The sequence below is a fragment of the Schistocerca serialis genome, chromosome 2 (assembly GCF_023864345.2).
Source record: "Schistocerca serialis cubense isolate TAMUIC-IGC-003099 chromosome 2, iqSchSeri2.2, whole genome shotgun sequence".
Classification (NCBI taxonomy): domain Eukaryota; kingdom Metazoa; phylum Arthropoda; class Insecta; order Orthoptera; family Acrididae; genus Schistocerca; species Schistocerca serialis.
This window is the reverse complement of record NC_064639.1, coordinates 1,110,493,601-1,110,514,560: the sequence shown is the minus strand read 5'-3', so window position 1 is coordinate 1,110,514,560 and position 20,960 is coordinate 1,110,493,601. Positions and strand designations below refer to the sequence as shown.

At 40.2% G+C, this 20,960-nt stretch overlaps 1 protein-coding gene across 1 annotated transcript in view; it reads right to left on the bottom strand.

Annotated features, from left to right (window-relative positions):
• LOC126456649 (UTP--glucose-1-phosphate uridylyltransferase-like) overlaps positions 1 to 6,267 on the bottom strand; it is a 254,398-nt gene extending 248,131 nt beyond the window's left edge. The window contains exon 1 of the mRNA XM_050092392.1: positions 6,199 to 6,267. Coding sequence (XP_049948349.1) covers positions 6,199 to 6,267 — 69 coding nt within the window. The remainder of the gene's footprint in view (positions 1 to 6,198) is intronic.
• Positions 6,268 to 20,960: the final 14,693 nt, after the last annotated feature.

The following is a 20,960-nucleotide window of genomic DNA, read 5'->3' as shown; positions in this document are numbered from 1 at the left end:
TTCCCTGCAATACATCCTACGTTCCCGTAACCCTCCTGGCCTCAGCCTTCATTAGTCACTGTCCTCACCCATCAAGCCCCATCCCTGTTCCCATTCCAGGCACTACACAGCCGTCATTTCACCGCCACACCCAGTACTGTAATTTCTTTTGATTTCTTTTTATTTCTCTCCTTTCTGCTAATTACCCCCTCCCCCTCTGCACATTCTCTCCTGCCCTCCATCTAAACTGCAACACTTCACTGTCTGGCACTCCCACCATACAATCCCTCTCCCTTGCCCTCCCCGCCCCAGCCTCCTCCTTACACCCACCCCAGTCGCCACTCCCATCAGGCACTGGTGCTGCTGCTTGCAGTGTGGTTTCAGCTCTCTGAGACTGCAGACGTATGTGCAAGTTGCGTTTGTGTGAGTGTGTGGTTGTGCGTGTGTGTATGTGTGTCTACTACTGACAAAGGCCTTAATGGCCGAAAGCTATAATAGTGTGAATCTTTTTGTTGTGGCTATCACGACTCAGCATTTCCGCTATGTGGTGAGTCGCAACTTCCCTTCTCTGGTATTGTTACATTCCATCATGGATTTTCCATTGTTTGATCTTAAGAAAAACAGTGATTTTCGCAAACATTGTACTACCTATATTGAAACCTGCATGTATTACATGCTAATACACAACTGCCTATAATCAAACCTGCATGTATTACATGCTAATATACAGCTTTGTCAAAAGGGAGCATTCAACAATACCTTCAGCTTTCAATAGGCACACCACAAGCATAAAGTCTCTGGAATACAATAAACAATTTTGTAAAGCCATGAAGTCTTATTTACTAAGTCACTTTTTTTACACTATAAAAGAATACCTATATGCACTTGTTATGATGGACTGCAACACATGAACAGTTTAGTGAAGTAAACCATAAAAAATCGGTTTCTCCCAACTGTAAACCATAATCTACCCAATGTAATTATTAACATATTTTTTCTGCAGTGGCATACCAACCACTTCTTTAGAGAGGGGGCAAGCAAACCCATTTACTGATTTCGTCTTTCAGGACAAGCGTTAAAAATGCTTGCATACCAATTGTAATGGGAAGGTGTGTTGGGCAATCAGTGCTGTCATTCTACAGAGAGAAATAAGTCACTGATACTAATAAGGCCCAATTTTATAGGTTATGCTCTTGAAAGCAGTTTCATTGCTTTAATTTTTAAAAACACATCATTTATCTGGGAAGACATTAGTCCTACTTTGTTTTGAGACCATTTACAAAAAGGAGTTCATATTTACTGTAGAGTGCAATATAGATTGGCCAGAGAGAAACATTTTGTTATTATTATTGTTTTACAAATGCTGTGCATCACATCTTAATGAAAAAAAGAAAAACATGATTTGTTTGAAAAAGAAGGGAGCATTTATATTGTTTTCATTTAGACCGAAAAAATTTTACATACAATTTCCAAATGTAGGTTTCCTTTCAACAGTTTGGGAAACAAATTCTTTCATGATATCCATGAGGTTAATTTTCCCACCCCTGTCTTGATGAACATGGAAGAGGGGTAGACAGTTGAGTCTCAAGTCATTGTTGATCTGGGGGGAAGTTTTAAGTCATATCAAGGTGCTGAAAGACCTGTCAGAGGATGCTAACGATACTGGAACTGTCAGAATCAGAATGGTGAGGCGAATAACTTGCTGAAAGAGTTCTTTAACCCTAACAGGTTCAGCTATAAACTTTCCTCCAATAGAGGATACATTACACTGTTGTATACCAATTGTAATTGTTCACAGCATTTCGAGCTGTGCATGAAGCCTGTCCACGTTAAAGTCTGCTGTATGTACTCCAAGCAATTCTTCCAAACATCATGTAGATGGAGCATGTGTTGGGAGGACATAATAAATATCTCTTCAAGATGGGATAGTCGCTTTATATCCACTTGATTGAATGTTCAATCAACCTCATTCAGAAGGAGATCAAGAATTTCAATTTTTCTTGAGACGATTCCTTGAGAACAGACACTGTTTCCATGTCCTGCAATTTCACTGGTACTTTTCTAGGCCATGAGATATTTGGGACTTTCATATTTAGGTTGTTAGAATAATCTTTGGATTTCTTTAACAGCATGTCAAATACTTCCGTAGTCCTAAGATGTGCAAGAGCTACTTTTAGAACCTCTACATAATGTTTCACACCAGATGCATTAAAATTTGGATTCTGTAGGGATCTGGCCAGTTCCTCACACAGTCCAAACACTGCAATTGCTTCTGTTATATAAAAATTAGTTTCAAACTTTTTGAGCCGCTTTGCATAGCCCCACGGGACTGGCTTTCTTTCGTCTCTAACTGAGCTCAGTACATTTAATATTTCAGTCACTGTTGTCTGGACCTGCTCATAGTTTTCCCTGAAATGAGTCAAAGGTTCTGCTCTTACAGCCCATGGGGATGACACATTGAAATCAGTCATTGAGCTTTTGGGTTTGGATTTGTCTCATCGACACCACATGGTAGCACGTAATATTCAATATTATGTACATCATTTATTACATTATGTACTATTCAATGAACTACTGAGAACAATCAATATTGAGCTTGAAGATTTATGACAAATTACTGATGTAAAATAATTACATACCTTTCACTACAAAGGTTCACTCGTACCACCTCGAAACTGCAAATCAAATGTGTGGGTCTTTATATTGTAAATGTTTCACATTCTTTACCAGAACAATAATACATAGCCGTGTCGTTATGGCATAAAGCCACGGCAGTCATGAAGGGAGCAAAGAGGGGGGAGTTATCATGTTGTTTTTATTTTGTTAAATGTTGAATTGTTTGTAGAGTGCGGTGGACATTGTTGCAGCGAAGAGCCAGGCAGGCCTACCGACTGCTGTTTGGGCATTGTTAGCCAATGTTTGTCATTTCTGATAGGACCGCACGTGGCTTGTGCCTGCATGACCATGAGACAACACTGATCAAAAAAGTTTTGCACCGCGTGTATATCTACAAACGTGTGTGGACTTAGATCCAAGATGAACCGAACAGTAAGTAATGACGGTGGTGGCAATACTTGTTTTGCACAGTATGTTATTACACAGGTGCAGAAGTTATTTGTCAACACCGTAAAGGGACAGCAAAACCAGTTTTTCCAGTCAAGATTTCTGCCTTAACTCTGGTGCTCCTCTCCCAAATCCAGCACTCTGGCCACTTTATAGTTCACCTATATGACATCGCTGGCCCTGAGGGTCCAGTCAGTCTAAGCCACCATTCAAAAGTGCCATGCAGGATTTTTTGTATATGCATACAGAGGCTGTCCCTCATGAGGAGTCACAGACTGAAAAAATGGAATGAAGGGAGAGGGCAAATGTGGTAGGTGTTATAAGATGCTTCAGTCAAATGCAAAAACAAAAATGCTGACCCCCACATTTCTTGATGGCAGCATAGTTTATTCACTGACTCTGCCTATAGATCAAATAAAACTCCAAGTGAGTTTGGGGGGTCAGGTGGGGGACAGAAACTGTAACCCTCCCCCAGAGTTTGAATTGGGGGAGTGACTGCCCCTCCTGCCCACCCAGCTGATATGCCGTTGTTTGTCTGACATCTGTAGTGCGGAGTGTAATGTCAGATTACTTGGAGCAAATAATAAACGAATGTTAGGCTAAGAACAGTAGTGGGGCAAAGACAAAACCTCAACCACACTTCAGAGTTAGTCTGTTGATCATTAGTTTATATGTCCCTCTGTTGAATAAAGAACATTCATCACGAGAAATCAGCTTTGACTAGTGACATAGGGAACATGAGATAAACAAGGTAAACAACATGGCAACTATTACATGATATCAGTGGTGATTTGTTCAAACGGGTTAAGCTACAAATCAGTCTGTCACCACAACCAGGTTTTCTTTAGGTTCACATTTGTTGCTTTTGCCAACTTACAACCAAACTATCATCTTCCAACCTAACCTAGGTCTCGGGCAAAGTCAGATTCACTTGTCAGCACAGCCAGTTTTTTTTTTTTCCTTCCCCCCTCCCTCCCCCCCCCCCCCCCCACATTCATTGGCTTCACAAACTAACAATAAAACTGTGAATACATACATCAAAAGACGACATGACAGTAGCCATTAACACTTTGTCACTGGTTAAAGCCGACAGTTTGTACCAAATATTCCTCTTGTTGCTCTCTGTTGTCTATTATTATGATACAACTCTGTCCAAGGAAGGGGAATGCTTCAGCGCCATTCTATTTTAGTTTCACAAGTAGAATTTTATAATTTACGCCACAGACCACAGAAAATGACAAAGGAGTATTTTTTTAATTTTTTTTATTTGCATAAATCTACCATTTAGTACAGGCAAGCTGTACATGGAGCTAATGGAGACTACAAAATGTTTCTCAAAGTTGTGCACGCTATTTTAAGTAATCATTCCAATCAAAGTCCAGTTCATGCAGTATCAGAGTTCCGTGAATAACAAACACATCCTGAATTGTTAGAACTATAAACCAAACAAATAGATAATCAGCATACTCTGGCTCCGACTGGCCCTGGTCCAACTTCTACACAGAATTCAGCAGGTAGCACTCCCAGTGATAAGTGCTCTCAGGCTAATGGAACTGCAGCAGACAACAGCAATGTTATGCCAGCTACTGATTTTCCATAGTGAGATGAGGTGGCATTACTATATACAACAGAGTCGACACAGAGTGAGATGAAGGATCAGTGTTCATGGGCTTTGCTGTCATGGGCCGAGTTAGAACAAGTCTTGATAGGTGTTGCTCAAGACAACATGGGACTGGAGGTTCTTGAGGAGATGGAGAGGCTGGCAACAGCTAATCAGGGTAGTGGGGATGGAGGTGATTTTGGTGGTGTCCCAGAAATCACGGAAAGAGATCTACATCCACATCTACATACATACTCCACCATACGGTGCGTGGTGGAGGGTACCTCGCACCACAACTAGCATCTTCTCTCCCTGTTCCACTCCCAAACAGAACGAGCGAAAAATGACTGCCTATGTGCCTCTGTACGAGCCCTAATCTCTCTATCTTATCTTTGTGGACTTTCCGTAAAATATAAGTTGGCGGCAGTAAAACTGTACTGCAGTCAGCCTCAAATGCTGGTTCTCTAAATTTCCTCAGTAGCAACTCACGAAAAGAATGCCTCCTTTCCTCCAGAGACTCCCACCCGAGTTCCTGAAGCATTTACGTAACACTCGCGCAACGGTCAAACCTACCAGTAACAAATCTAGCAACCCGCCTCTGAACTGCTTCTATGTCGTCCCTCAATCCGACCTGATAGGGATCCCAAACGCTCGAGCAGTACTCAAGAATAGGTCGTATTACAGTGTTTTATAAGATGAACCACATCTTCCCAAAATTTTACCAATGAACCGAAGACGACTATCCGCCTTCCTCACAACTGTCATTACATGCTTGTACCACTTCATATCGCTCTGAAATGTTACACCCAAATATTTAATCGATGTGACTGTGTCAAGCGCTACACTACTAATGGAGTATTCAAACATTATGGGATTCTTTTTCCTATTCATCTGCATTAATTTACATTTATCTATATTTAGAGATAGCTGCCATTCTTTACACCAATCACAAATCCTGTCCAAGTCATCTTGTATCCTCCTACAGTTGTTCAATGACGACACCTTCCCGTGCACCACAGCATCATCAGCAAACAGCCACACATTGCTATCCACCCTATCCAAAAGGTCATTCATGTAGATAGAAAACAACATCAGACCTACCACACTTCCCTGGGGCACTCCAGATGATACCTTCACCTCCGATGAACACTCACCATCGAGGACAATGTACTGGGTTCTATTACTTAAGAAGTCTTCGAGCGACTCACATATTTGGGAACCAATCCCATAGGCTCATACCTTAGTTAGGAGTCTGCAGTGGGGCACCAAGTCAAATACTTTCCGGAAGTCAAGGAATATGGCATCTGTCTGATACCCTTCATCCATGGTTCGCAAGATATCATGTGAAGAAAGGGCGAGTTGCGTTTCATAGGAGCGATGCTTTCTAAAGCCATGCTGATGCATGGGCAGCAACTTCTCTGTCTCAAGGAAATTCATTATATTCTAACTGAGAATATGTTCGAGAATCCTGCCACAAACCGATCACAGTATATATCATGGACTTGTAGTGGGCAGGGAACATCCATGGATCAAGGATGGGTGGTGTCTTAACTCACCAATGAGAGGGCACACACCTGGAAGGGAGAAGCTTTGGTGATGAAATGCACCTGCAGCAGGCACAGCATGTCCAAGAGAGTGGTGTGGGTGGTCATGAAACCACTCCAATTCCCTGTGTCCTTCAACCACGGTGCCCATTAAGTTCATTGAAAACTACAGAGGATGTTATGTGCCATGCTGGACACAATTTTTCTTTTAGGAGCAGGGTCTGGAAAGGTGTGGCTTAAGTTTTCTCCACTTCTGTTGGAACTAGGTGAAAAGGCTTGGTATGAAGATGTTAAAATCTGTTACAGGCTCAAAATTGTTCGAAGTCATAGGAGGTAAAAACCTCACTCTACCTGAAATGTGTGGGGAGCCTTCAAAGGCAAAGATTTGGTAATTTCCAACATAACAACAGTAGCAGCAGACATGGCCTGGGACGCGTGGAACACGAAACACACATATCTCAGAAACAGGCCAGTGAAATCTATGTACCTGGCTCCGCAGCATCAGGCCAGAGAGAGGAATGCTGGAGAACTGCAGTTAGTTGGGCCTCACAGATGGATCATTGGTCGACAGGGAAGTCAGAATCAGTACTGGGCCACAACAAGTGTCGCACCAAACTCTTCACCCGGAACGTGTTCCAATGGACAGTGTGCTGGAATGAAAGCACTGTGGCTACAGAGACAGTGAAATAGGGGTTCAGCTGTGGCTATGGCTGCCAATACAACAGAGTCCCCTGGTTTACAAGCAGTCCAAGTGACAATGGCCATTAGTGGTGAAAGTTGGGCCTGGGACATATGTCCAGCCACCAGGGTTGCACAAAGCACGTGAGTTCACAGACTGTACCAATACTTGTACATTTTCGAGAGATTCTCATGGTGCTGGTGTTTCTTAACAGTGTGTTTTCATAGGACGTGAGTTAAAAGAGCTACTTTTTAAATTCGACTTCTAAAATGGCTTCTCATGCTTCTAATTACACCAATTCCTGAAAAAATTTTCATACTTTCTAAAAATAGACGTTTGTTGTCAAAGCACCTTAATGAATGAGCTCTGTTGAATACGAAAGGTATTGGATTCAGTGTTGGAGGGCTTCAAACTGCTTTTTGCTTGGAAATCAGCAAGTCGTCTGAGCACTTTCGGGGTTGATGGAGGCGTAATAGGAAAAACAGTTAGTACATTTTTAGTGAGTTTCGCAATTAATTCTTGCAAACGCTTTATCTATAGGCATTACACGTGAATACAGAACCTTACACATATATAAACAACGTAACTCACAGAACCTTACTCTTAAAAACAACGGAACTCTGCGTTTAACGTTCCCTGCGGTAAAGTAAATGCGTATCGCTAGTTCACTTTGAGGCGAATAGTATTGTTTGGAACCTCATATTCACCTCACGCGCTGTGAATCGAACTATCACGAAAGTCGCTAGACAACGCTTGCCAACTTCGATACTGCTTGTGAAGTCAAAATAACGTCACGTTTGCGTCAGCTAGGGCTCACGAGAAATACACGTTCGACCTTTGCCCAGCGAGGCCAACAAGATCTAACGTTATCCCCATGCTTCATAAGGTCGTGTGAGCCCGGACCAACGAGACGGGACCAACAAGGTATACGGGCCCTGTGGCATACGTCACAGTACGTGACGTTACAGGCCTTACGAATCGCAACAAGCACCTCCAGCGAGGTTTGAGTTACTATTTCACGCCAGCTTAGTATGTTGTAGCTGCACGTTTAAAAACACTCACGCATTTATGGCCGAGTTAAGCTCTTTACTGGCTATCTTTCCATTCATATACTGATTTCCTTTCTGGGTATGGACGTAGCCCAACTTTCGCGATGTATGCCAGACGAGGCAACTGGTGTAAAGTCTACAGCTACAGTTAAGATACAAATAAAACAATAAGACTTAAACCAACGAAGTATTACGGTTCTTGTCGTACAGACTTAGGGATAGTAGGCCCATCTTGTTTTTCATAAAAATCAGAGATTACAGAAATTATCTACTGTAACAAACGAACATATGACAACCAACAACGCTATAAGGAAATTAAATTAAAAATATTCACAGAGATGAGACGCGAGACAGCCATTATCATTACGTCGATGGAGAAAGGCGATGGTGCTCTCACAACTTCCTCATGACCTTTAACTAGGCTACATCTCTTACCTGAGGATGCCTCGGATCTTCCATTATCACAGAACGAGGATTTTCGTTTGCTGTGGAACATATGTCGCAGCGGTCTCCCGTAGCGGAACTCATCTCAACTTGCATTGCGCTTGTTTCTAGTATAATAGCTGCTGCAGATAGAAACACGCGTGAATGTGATAGAAAGAAACAAGCCAGAACAATTTGACTCCAGATAGAAGTACACCATCAAAGCGACTAGGTGTCAACAGCGTTGCTTTAAAACTTCGAAGACTAAACCTACTTAACCAAGGTCTTCCACATAACTCTGAAACAACAATATACAATTAACTACGCACTGCAAACAGAAGACGACAGAAATATTTTTAATAAGCATGGAAGATATATCTATGGACGCCCTCCTCTGATAATCAAACTACATGTTTTACAAGCACGCGTGATAAGCGTTTCCACAAGCAAGCATAAATCCCTCGCCTTCACACGGCTCAAGCATGCATGTATAAGCATCATTTCGTACGCGATACACATCGACGCGATATAGATCCCATGACTAGGCCACAGCGAATGATTTTTGCAAAGACGTAGAATTTTCCGCACTGTGTTGGTTGCATTGATGATAAACTTGCAGAGAGAATTCCTTCAGCCGCAAGTGGTTCGTTTTATTTTAATTACAATTATACAGAAACGTTCTCCTTGCCACAGCCGATGCAAATTATGGATTTACTATTTCGATTTCAATACAAATGACAGAAAGTCAGTTCGAGTTATTTTTCAAATGGGGCATATTATGGAGATTTTTTCAAGTCATACACATTTGAAAAATACAGAAGTCGTAAACAGTTCATGAATATTGCCATATATATTCATAGGAGACTATGCTTTTACTTAAAGGACTGACATACTAAAACCTTTTTTTTTTATTTTCCCTACAGTAATTTGTTCTTCGTGAATTTCCCTTTTCTTGTCACGGTATTATATCTCTTTCTGATGCAGGATAAATTACTTTATATATAACAAGATGGATATCGTTGGCAGCGTCCCATTTTACTTTGATGAGAGAGTCCAAAAGAAAGGTGGACTTTCACAACCGCATACAAAATCTTCCAGCAGTTAGCGATTAATATGTTTGAGACTGCTCGAAATTGTCGCTACGAGAGCCACTTCACAACTGACATATGCTTGTACAAGCCGCCCTGTTGTTTTTACACACACTCAATCATGCGCACATTGTATGTTTGTGCGAGATTACGTCACAGAAATTCCTTCAAGAATCAAAGAGCGTGTACAGTCATGATGCTTGTACGCGAACTTATCAAGGACGTATTCAAGTATGTAGCCGCGCCTTCAGGCAATAGATTTGTTTGAGTCAAACATAAACTGCAACTATAGATTAGGAATACCTGCAGTCAGCAGTCGGATGTGCAGAAAAGAATTTTTGTCGCCAACAGACACTGATTCCATAAGTGACGTGGCTGGTGTGCCACAAGAGCTCTGCAGATTTTGAACTTCATTATGTCGCTAGTACAGAGAGATTCGTCTAAAGTACCATAGATATCGTACATACGTTTCATATAGGTATCTCAATAATTTACATTCGATACTTGCAACAAATGCAGCTTGAAAATTTCAAAGACCGTGTTTACCCAGTTAAAACCAAACAATCAAAAATCATTGCCAACAGGAGAGTACATAAAATCAAGTAAACGGCGAAGCTCAGTCCATCAAATTCTTGGGACTAAAATTGGATAAAAATCTAAGCTAGCAAGTACATGTAGATTACTTAACAAATAAATTAAACAGCCTAGCTGTTGCAGTGAACATGCTATCTAGTGTAACAGACATAAACAGCAGACAAGAAATGTATCACAGTTACATTGAATCCATAATTAAATTGGTTTCATTTTTGGGCAAATTCAAGCCACTTGTCACGAATACTGGTACTTCAAAAAAAAAAAAAATTGTGAGAAAAATGTGTGCTACCCCTCCAAAAACATCCTTTCGCTCATTATTCAAGAATCTAAAAATATTACCTATCCTTGCATTGTACATGATTGCGATTATCATCTTTTTGCACAGTTATCCTGAGCTATCTGAAGAAACCATTTCAAACATATGTACAACAATAGACACAAAGAAAATTTCATGCTCCCAATACATCACTTTGCCTACAGACACCTGAGTGCATGGAAATGAGAGTCTGCAATAAACTGAAGTGTAGAAATGTACTAAGCGTGGAGATAGGCTCACTGAAGTGAAAACTACATAGTCTCCTGGTGGAAAAGTGCTACAAGTCAATTGAGAAACTTATGAATGAAGAGATGATCATTTAAACAGTTTAAGAATTTAATATCATAGTGTTGTGTATAGTATTGTATTTAATATTGCGTTCGACATTAACTTGTCCTGGTAAAATTAATGCTAGAAAATTACTTAACTATGTATATCACACGTCCAAAATTGACATCTCTACTGTACTATACGATCAGATGATCTGTAAAATGTATGTTATGAGACGAAAAAAAATACAAATACAAAACAAATCAATGAAAAGGCATTTCACTTATTTGTGACAAGGGTCATAGCTCGCACTTCGCTATTTTCGTGTGGAAAAGAAGGGGTAGCCACTGTGGTTTCTAGATTTTTTTTATTGCGCTTGACTGTATTGTTAAACCTCTGTTTTAATAACTAATGCTGCAGTGCATTGCGAAATATTTTTAGTGCACCACAGTGAAAGCGTTTCGAATTTGGAGTTACGACATGCAGCAAATTAGCGATTTAGCCCATTTTGAAATACATTTATAAGCAAAAGATTATGTTTTTGCATAAATTGCCAGGTCCTGATGGGATTCCGATTCGGTTTTACAGAGAGTACTCTACTGCATTGGCTCCTTACTTAGATTGCATTTATCACGAATCTCTTGCCCAACGTAAAGTCCCGAGCGGCTGGAAAAAAGTGCAGGTGACGCCTGTATATAAGAAGGGTAGAAAGATGCATCCTCAAAATTACAGACCAATATCCTTAACATCGGTTTGTTGCAGGATTCTCGAACATATTCTCAGTTCGAATATAATGAATTTCCTTGAGACAGAGAAGTTGCTGCCCATGCATCAGCACGGCTTTAGAAAGCATTGCTCCTGCGAAACGCAACTCACCCTTTTTTCACATGATATCTTGCGAACCATGGATGAAGGGTATCAGACTGATGCCATATTCCTACACTCCAGGAAAGTGTTTGACTCGGTGCTCCACTGCAGACTCCTAACAAGGTACGAGCATATGAGATTGGTTCCCAAATATGTGAGTCGCTCAAAGACTTCTTAAGTAATAGAACCCAGTACGTTGTCCTCGATGGTGAGTGTTCATCGGAGGTGATCTGGAGTGCCCCAGGGAAGTATGGTAGGTACGCTGTTGTTTTCTATCTACATAAATGATCTTTTGGATAGGGTGGATAGCAATGTGCAGCTGTTTGCTGATGATGCTGTGGTGTACGGGAAGGTGTCGTCGTTGAGTGACTGTAGGAGGATACAAGATGACTTGGACAGGATTTGTGATTGGTGTAAAGAATGACAGCTAACTCTAAATATAGATAAATGTAGATTAATGCAGATGAATAGGAAAAAGAGTCTCGTAGTGTTTGAATACTCCATTAGTAGTGTAGTGCTTGACAGTCACGTCGACTAAATATTTGGGTGTAACATTGCAGAGCGATATGAAGTGGGAGAAGCATGTAATGACAGTTGTGGGGAAGGCGGATAGTCGTCTTCGGTTCATTGGTAGAATTTTGGGAAGATGTGGTTCATCTGTAAAGGAGACCGCTTATAAAACACTAATACGACCTATTCTTGAGTACTGCTTGAGCGTTTGGGATCCCTATCAGGTCGCATTGAGGGAGGACATAGAAGCAATTCAGAGGCGGGCTGCTAGATTTGTTACTGGTAGGTTTGATCATCATGCGAGTGTTACGGAAATGCTGCTGGAATTCGGATGGGAGTCCCTAGAGGAAAGGAGGCGTTCTTTCGTGAATCGCTACTGAGGAAATTTAGAGAACTAGCATTTGAGGCAGTACAATTTTACTGCCGCCAACTTATATTTCGTGGAAAGACAACAAAGATAAGATGAGAGAGATTAGGGCTCGTACAGAGGCATATAGGCAGTCATTTTTCCCTCGTTCTGTTTGGGAGTGGAACAGGGAGAGAAGATGCTAGTTGTGGTACAGTGGATTGCGGAGTATGTATGTACATGTAGATGTAGAAACACATTTCAACAACACTTCTTTGTCCTTTGAGCAGCTAAATAAGTCAAAGCAATACATACAGGCAACGTCATCATCCTCGTCACTTGGAATATCATCAGTGGGTCCGAACTCTTATTCTTCTTCATCCGGTGCTGAAGTCATGAGCAAATGTCGCCTTGCACCAGCTCAAGCTGATCTCCCGACAACTACGGCATTGGTCGCCAAACATGTTTGCTGAAGAGCCAGTACTGACAATGTGCGGTGGGACCTCGGGTAGCATATGTACCGATCTTCAAAAATGGTTCAAATGCTTCGACCATAGATATTTATGGTCGAAGTTCAAATGGCTCTAAGCACTATGGGACTTAGCATCTGAGGTCATCAGTCCTCCAGATTTCGAACTATGTAAACCTAACTAACCTAAGGACATCACACACATCCATGCCCGAGGCAGGATTCGAACCTGCGACCGTAGCAGCAGCTTGGTTCTGGACTGAAGTGCCTAGAACCGCTTGGCCACAACGGCTGGCTATATACCGATCTTATTATTGACTGGCAACCTATGTAAATCATTATTCTGTGAGCCGCCAATAGACTAGCTATAGTAAGGATGCGGTAAGTTTGCCACCTGCTTCCAAGTAGCGATCGTTAAAAGTCGGCGTCATTTGGCGCACTTCATGTCGATTTCTCCTATTTCAGATGTCTGTCAGCCATAGCAGCCCCAAAGTTATGACGACGCGGTTGCCTGACGAAGTGTTGTGTTGCCTGATTAACGAAAATAATTGTGCTTATATGTAAATGCCTTATCCAACACGAGAAACGATCAGACATGTTCACTAAACATTCTGAATCTTATTTTCTTCTTCTCATTTTGTCGTATTACAACAGCCTTAATAATCGTATAATGTCATATTCCTTGCTAAAAATAAGTACCGCATTTGAAGATGACTACCTCTGTAACGCAAATTCACAAGTCTGTGTTATTTATGTGTCAAAATTTATACCATAGCAGTTGATCGCTATGAGTCGCACACCCCATAAGTTATAATTACTGGAACACAAACAATAAAAGATTCGCCCTCTCACGTACTCTAAATCGGCAGTAGCTGCACTGCTTATCCTTCTGCCCCTGAAGCAAGTGACCCACTTTACATAGCTCGCGGTCAAATTTATCAATGTCAATTATAATTAGGTAGAGGAGAGTTGTCCGGTAATGGCCGGCTTAGGATTTTTGACTTTGCTGTGTAATTGTGATGATTAATTAGAATATTAATATACTAACATCTTACCTCAGGACGTGTTCTATGCATAATACAGTGTAATGAATTTTGTTATTTATAATGCTTCATTACATTGAAAACAAAAGAAATACAATTACATCGATTGTAGAAAGTTTTGTGCAGCATCAGCCATTGTCTTTTTCTGTGAGATTATTGGTTGTTAATGATACACTGAACTGATATTTGTTGAATAATAATGGATCATTTAGTCATGGGAACCTATTGTTACTATTTCAGCTCAGTTCGCCAATGGTTTGGTTCACTGTTTTACAGAGATCTCAAATAAAATACAAAATATTTTCCTGCTCCACACATACAACCTGTGCACATGGTACACAGCGACCACTATTCTCCAAATGACTCCAAACACATATTGCACTGTTCAGTCTCTGCTGTTGACCCTTTATTTCCAGTAGATTCCAATTTTTTTCACCGCTTTGTAATTGGTTTTCCATTGTCACCCTATGCGTGTTTATTTTATTTTGGAACATCTGGTTTCAGATCAGCTTTCTTCAGCTATCATACAGACTTTTTTTTTTCTCCCATCTTTTTCTTTTTTAATTGTTGAAAAGCTTCAGCTGTCTCACTTGCAGTCACTTTGTTAGACATAATCTTGCTCACAGGCAGTTTCACAAATATTGATCCCATTTTCTCTTTCTTTTTTCTCATTTCCCACCATTTCAGACAAGAAAGAAGTACGAAGAAGAAAATATAATTTAAAAATTGAAATTACTTCTGGATGATACTGAAAGACAAACATGGGCCCGGTACTGCATGACAAACACGCAGTAGGATCTATTCATATTGTACATTCTTTAATTGAAAACCAAAATATAGCAACGACATTAATCACTTACCTTAAAAACAGGTACCACAGTCATCAAAATATTCTCTGTACGCTAAGAGCTACAGCAAAATCATCAAGCACTCAGAGCAGACAAAGCATTGAAGAGAGGAAGAAGATATCCAACTCCAGTGCTCAAGGATACACAAGCTTGTTTCTGCTTACTGTACACTTCTGAAATTAGGAGACGGAAAGAGAAATCACAGTACAGGCCGGCACTGTAAGCCAGCCAATACTGCATGATTCTCCCCTGCATCTTAAAATAATGCTGTCAAAGTACTTTTGTTTGTTACTGAGCAGGGAAACTACACTCTTAAGAAGCTCTTAACATTAGTTGACGTTTTTTAATTTCCCTTTCGGTTGCAAGATGCACATAATTATAAAATAGGGCTTAGAACTGTGGGCTGCATGAATATTTGATTTAGGCTTATGCAACCCACAGGCACAGTTTGACGAGCATTGGTGTACAGCAGAGGTCGTCAAACTTTCTTGCTTAAGAGACACTTCAGGGTGACACTTCGGACTGCATAGCAAGGGAGTTGACGGGGTAAAGCGACCACTTGAAGACCAATTCAACTTTCACCAAACGTAGATTATTGATAAAAGATTACGTCTTACATAGTTTGAATCTAATGTAAGTGAATAAAATAATAATATATTAGTACTAAATACATTTTCATGGAGGCTTACATAGTGACTAATTTACCATTCCAAAGCGGTTACTGTGTCCAGTGCCACTGCAATAGGATTCAATGTTCATTTTTCCGATTTTCTGGCACGTTTTCTAGGCATCTTCACACTCTGATATCTGAAAGAATACCAAGTGGATGCAGCAGATCATTTACAGTTGGACTTTTGTATTAGGACAAAAATAACAGAACAGGATTGGTTTTAAATAATGTAACTTAATTAATTCAAAATTGTCACAAAGTCATAGAATGGTGGACGACAGCTTTGTACATAAAAGGGTTCAGTATTAGAAAAGAAAGTAATTAGAAACATGTGTGTTGCAAAAAAAAACGGGAATCCTGTCGACCACCGTTAAAAAATTTAAAAATACTATCCATCCCCTCACTTTACATATATGAGATGGTGGTGTTCCTATATAAAAATCAACATACACTAGTCACTTTCCGTTTTGACCACAACTACAGCACTCGCCACAAAGATAACTTCAAACTTCCAACACATCGTTTAAAACTTTATGCCCAAACTCCAGAGTATATGGGGTTAAAAATTTTCAATAAAAAAAGGCAGTAATATATTTAAAATGGAGATTGGTTCGCTGAAAAGATTGCTCTTTACTCTTCTGGTGGAAAAGTGTTATTATTCTGTCGATGAATTCATTGAGGACAGCTTCACAGTCTGAACACAGGGATTGTATTACATGTATTATTTTATGTACATGTGTAGCTGTAACTTAGAAGTGTAAAATATAATGCAAACTTTTGTATTTCTCTTAAAAAAGTTAAAAAAGTTTCTTTTGTACACCTTGACATGTCTCCTGTACATCAAATCAAATGATTTGAAAATTGTACGTAATGAGATGAATAAATCACATATCAGTTTTATCTGCTGTATTATGCATATTTTTTTGGTCGTAAACTTTTCCCCCTAGTAGTGTGGTCACATTTCCCAACTGGACGTCATATCAGCATTAGTGATTCACAGAAGAAAGTATCAAACTGAAATAAACAACAAGTCCCTACATTTGTAGGCCAAGGGACATCTTTTAAACAATAATATCATAAAGAATCATTACTCTCTATAAGAGTGAGGTAATAAAAAATAAATTATTCATCTTACATCACACGACTCAAAAACAGAAACGTCTGTTGTAAAAAGTAACGGAAACAAGCTTCCTCTCTGAAACTCACCGACGACAATGGCTACGTGTATTAGAACTAGACTGATCACTTTTTGCCAGGCAGCAGCGCTGTTCAAGGCAAAAAAACAAGTAATGACCACTTTTCCCTTCCTAGTCACTTTACCACACCTTCCCCTACCGATCTTACTGCTAATTGGTAATCTACATAGATGAGTATGTTATTTCAATTAATAACAGTAATTGCAGTATGAGACACAATCACAAATGTTTACTTAACGTTTTAAATGTAATTTTACTTTTACTTTTTCTGTATTGTATTACAACAGCCTTAATTTGATTGCATATTCCTTACTACAATTAGGTATTACATTTGAAGATGGCCGGCCGAAGTGGCCGTGCGGTTAAAGGCGCTGCAGTCTGGAACCGCAAGACCGCTACGGTCGCAGGTTCGAATCCTGCCTCGGGCATGGATGTTTGTGATGTCCTTAGGTTAGTTAGGTTTAACTAGTTCTAAGTTCTAGGGGACTAATGACCTCAGCAGTTGAGTCCCATAGTGCTCAGAGCCATTTGAACCATTTGAACATTTGAAGATGACTGTCTTTATATTGCACATTCATGAATCTATGTTACTTCCATTTGACATTTATACCATAGCAGCTAGTTACACACACTCGTGAGTTGTCAGCATATATTCCAGTGCCTGTGTTGTTAAAAAGAATGATGCAGTGTTTCTTTGGACATGCATGCATGTCCAAAGAACAGGCAGCGCGGCAACCACTGTATCCCAATGGCTTCGTGGTCAGAGCATCTGCCAAGTACGCAGAAGACACAGGTTCGAATCACAGTCTTGAACAAATTTTTAATTTTCCCCATTGATTTAAATCAAGGCCCATTAGCAGCCAACATCTGTAATTCCTTTGTGTCTTAATTAATAGTGGCTGCTGGATGAAAAGGGTGTCTATTCTTTTGAACATGTCCGAAAGAACCGACACCACTTATGTACAATTAAGGCGAGGGTGGCCAATGATCTCTTCATTGTTGATGTACACCAGACTCGAATTCTTACAGGAATCATCGAAATGCAGCGAGTAATGAGAATAATGGGCGAGGGTCATTACACTAGTATTGTGTGGATAAGGCGAGAATTTGGGTCTGACAGGTGCTGTGCTAACGTAGTCCGTGCAGTCGCAAAGATCACTGTGTCCAGATGGCTTAGTGGTCAGAGCATCTGCCTAGTGTCCGCAGCTCGTGGTCTCGCGGTCACATTCTCGCATCCCAAGCACGGGATCCCGGGTTCGATTCCTCATGGGGTCAGGGATTTTCACCTGCCTAGAGATGACTGGATATTTGTGTTGTCCTCATCATTTCATCATCATTCCTGAAAGTGGCGACACTGGACTGAGCAAAGGTTGGAATTTGTACAAGCGCTGATAACAGCGCAGTTGAGTGCCCCACAAACCAAACATCATCATCTGCCTAATAAGCAGACACCACGTATGTACTGATGAAGCATCATAACATGATGATGATAATAATAAACGTAGTAGAGGTGGCAAAAAATATATTTACACTGATTGATAACTAGTTCACCCACTTATGAGAGAAACATCAAAGGATAAGAATGTCAAGACATACTACACTACTGGCCATTAAAATTGCTACATCAAGAAGAAATGCAGATGATAAATAGGTATTCATTGGACAAATATATTATACTACAACTGACATGTGATAACATTTTCACGCAATTTGGGTGCATAGATCCTGAGCAATCAGTACCCAGAACAACCACCTCTGGCTGTAATAACGGCCTTGATGCACCTGGGCATTGAGTCAAACAGACCTTGGATGGTGTGTATAGGTACAGCTGCCCATGCAGCTTCAACACGATACCACAGTTCATCAAGAGTAGTGACTGGCATATTGTGAGAAGCCAGTAGCTCGGCCACCATTGGCCAGACGCTTTCAATTGCTGAGAGATCTGGAGAATGTGCTGGCCAGGGCAGCAGTCGGACATTTTCTGTATCCAGAAAGGCCTGTACAGGACCTGCAACATGCGGTCATGCATTATCCTGCTGAAATGTAGGGTTTCACAGGAATCGAATGAAGGGTAGAGCCACGGGTCGTAACACATCTGAAATGTAATGTCCACTGTTCAAAGTGCCGTCAGTGCGAACAAGAGGTGATCGAGACGTGTAACCAATGGCACCCCATATCATCGCGCCGGGTGATACACCATTATAGCTATGACAATTACACGCTTCCAATGTGCGATGTCACCAAACATGGAAGCGACCATCATGATGCTGTAAACAGAACCTGGATTCATCCAAAAAAATGACGTTTTGCCATTCGTGCACCCAGGTTCGTCGGTGAGTACGCCATCACAGGTGCTCTATCTGTGATGCAGCGTCTAGGCTAACCGCGCAGCCATGGTCTCCGAGCTGATAGTCCATGCTGCTGCCAACGTCATTGAACTGTTCGTGCAGACGGTTGTTGTCTTGCAAACATCCCCATATGTTGACTCAGGGATCGAGACGTGGCTGCACGATCTGTTACAGCCATGCGGATAAGATGCCTGGCATCTCGACTGCTAGTGATACGAGGCCGTTGGGATCCAGCACAGCGTTCCGTATTACCCTCCTCAGCCCACTGATTCCATATTCTGTTAACAGTCATTGGATCTCGACCAACGCGAGCAGCAATGTCATGATACAATAAACTGCAATCGCAATAGGCTACAATCCGACCTTTATCAAAGTCGGAAACGTGATGGTACACATTTCTCCTCATTACACGAGGCATCACAACAACGTTTCACCAGGCAACGCCTGTCAACTGCTGTTTGTGTATGAGAAATCGTTTGCAAACATTCCTCATGTCGGCATGTTGTAGGTGTCGCCATCGGTGCCAACCTTGTGTGAATGCTCTGAAAAGCTAATCATTTTGCATATCACAGCATCTTCTTCCTGTCAGTTAAATTTCGCATCTGTAGCACATCATCTTTGTGGTGTAGCAATTTTAATGGCCAGTAGTGTACAAGATGAAACCACACAATTGATCTTCCATACTCTACATTGTCCAAGATACATAATAGCTATAAATATGTAGGCCTCGAACTGTTTAATCTGCTCCCTAAAATTGTAAAAACAGTATCTAAAAATAAATTTAAGACAACATTGGGTCAATGGCTCAAAGGTAAAGCATTTTACCCAGTTGATGAATATAAAGATTGTAATATGGCAGACTTGCTGTTTTAACATAGAGAAAGGTACCTCTACCTGTAGTAGGACCTAAATTTGGAAAAACGATATCTAACATATAGGCATAGACCTATTTCGAGTGCCCTATATTTGTATCAATCTTAGGATAATGATATAGTGTTATCAACATGTGTATGATAATGACATAGTGTCATCAACATGAATACTCCCCACTTAATATAAATTTGTATAATGTTTACTTTTTTATTGTGAAATTAACACTATATGAAATTCCAAATGTATGCTATTGTACTACACTAACATTCATATGCTTTATATATACATTGTTATGAGAATATAACCATCTTTATACTGTAATTGAACTTATTGACAAAGCCCATTGTATAAGAAAATACTGAACAACTAATACAGATTCTTATTCTTAATCCCCTTAATTTTGAGTTGAATAGTAATTAATTTATGTTATGGCGACTATATTCTTTTTATCTTTGTAATCTACGCTACTGTATATCTTGAGTTTTTACTAGAGGTAATGTAGATATTTTAAACACTAAGGTGATATTTTGCAAATGGGAAAGAAACAAAAGTCTTTCAAGTTTATCCAGTTTCAGACAGAGTTATGACTTAGAGTAATGCTGTATAGTGTAATGTGCACTTGATTTCAAAATTTTTTCTAATCAACACCTTTCGTACTATAGTCAATTTTAAGGCTAATTATTGTGATGTTATGAGAACTATGTAATGTATTTATTTATGATGTAATGACTATCATTTGTTGTTTGTGTTAAACATGTTTTTCTTAGACTTAAGTTAGAAGAAAAAGTAAGTGTACTAAAGTATGGTATTTCGTCTAATTTTTTCATGTACTGTGGCGGAGGAGAACCGCCTCCAAGGGAACTGATCGCAGTGCATTTCCTTGTTAACTGTCACTGGGACCTGTTAAAGGCGTGGACAACATCATGAGAAAAAGTGTAAAATCTCATTAAAAGTGTGAAAGTGCTTTTGAAAAACACTAGACATTGAGCAAGCGAAATTTTCTGGCTAAAAGTGAACTGCAGTGCACAGTGTAATTTAACTTTTTGCAACCCATAAGGAATTTTTTTTAAGCAAGACAGGGCTTGTATAAAATGGTATGGATCTTAGAATGTAATCTTTGTTTACCCAAAAAGGACATCACTTATGAAGAAGATGCCTAATTTTTATTAAAAATATAACTTGTAG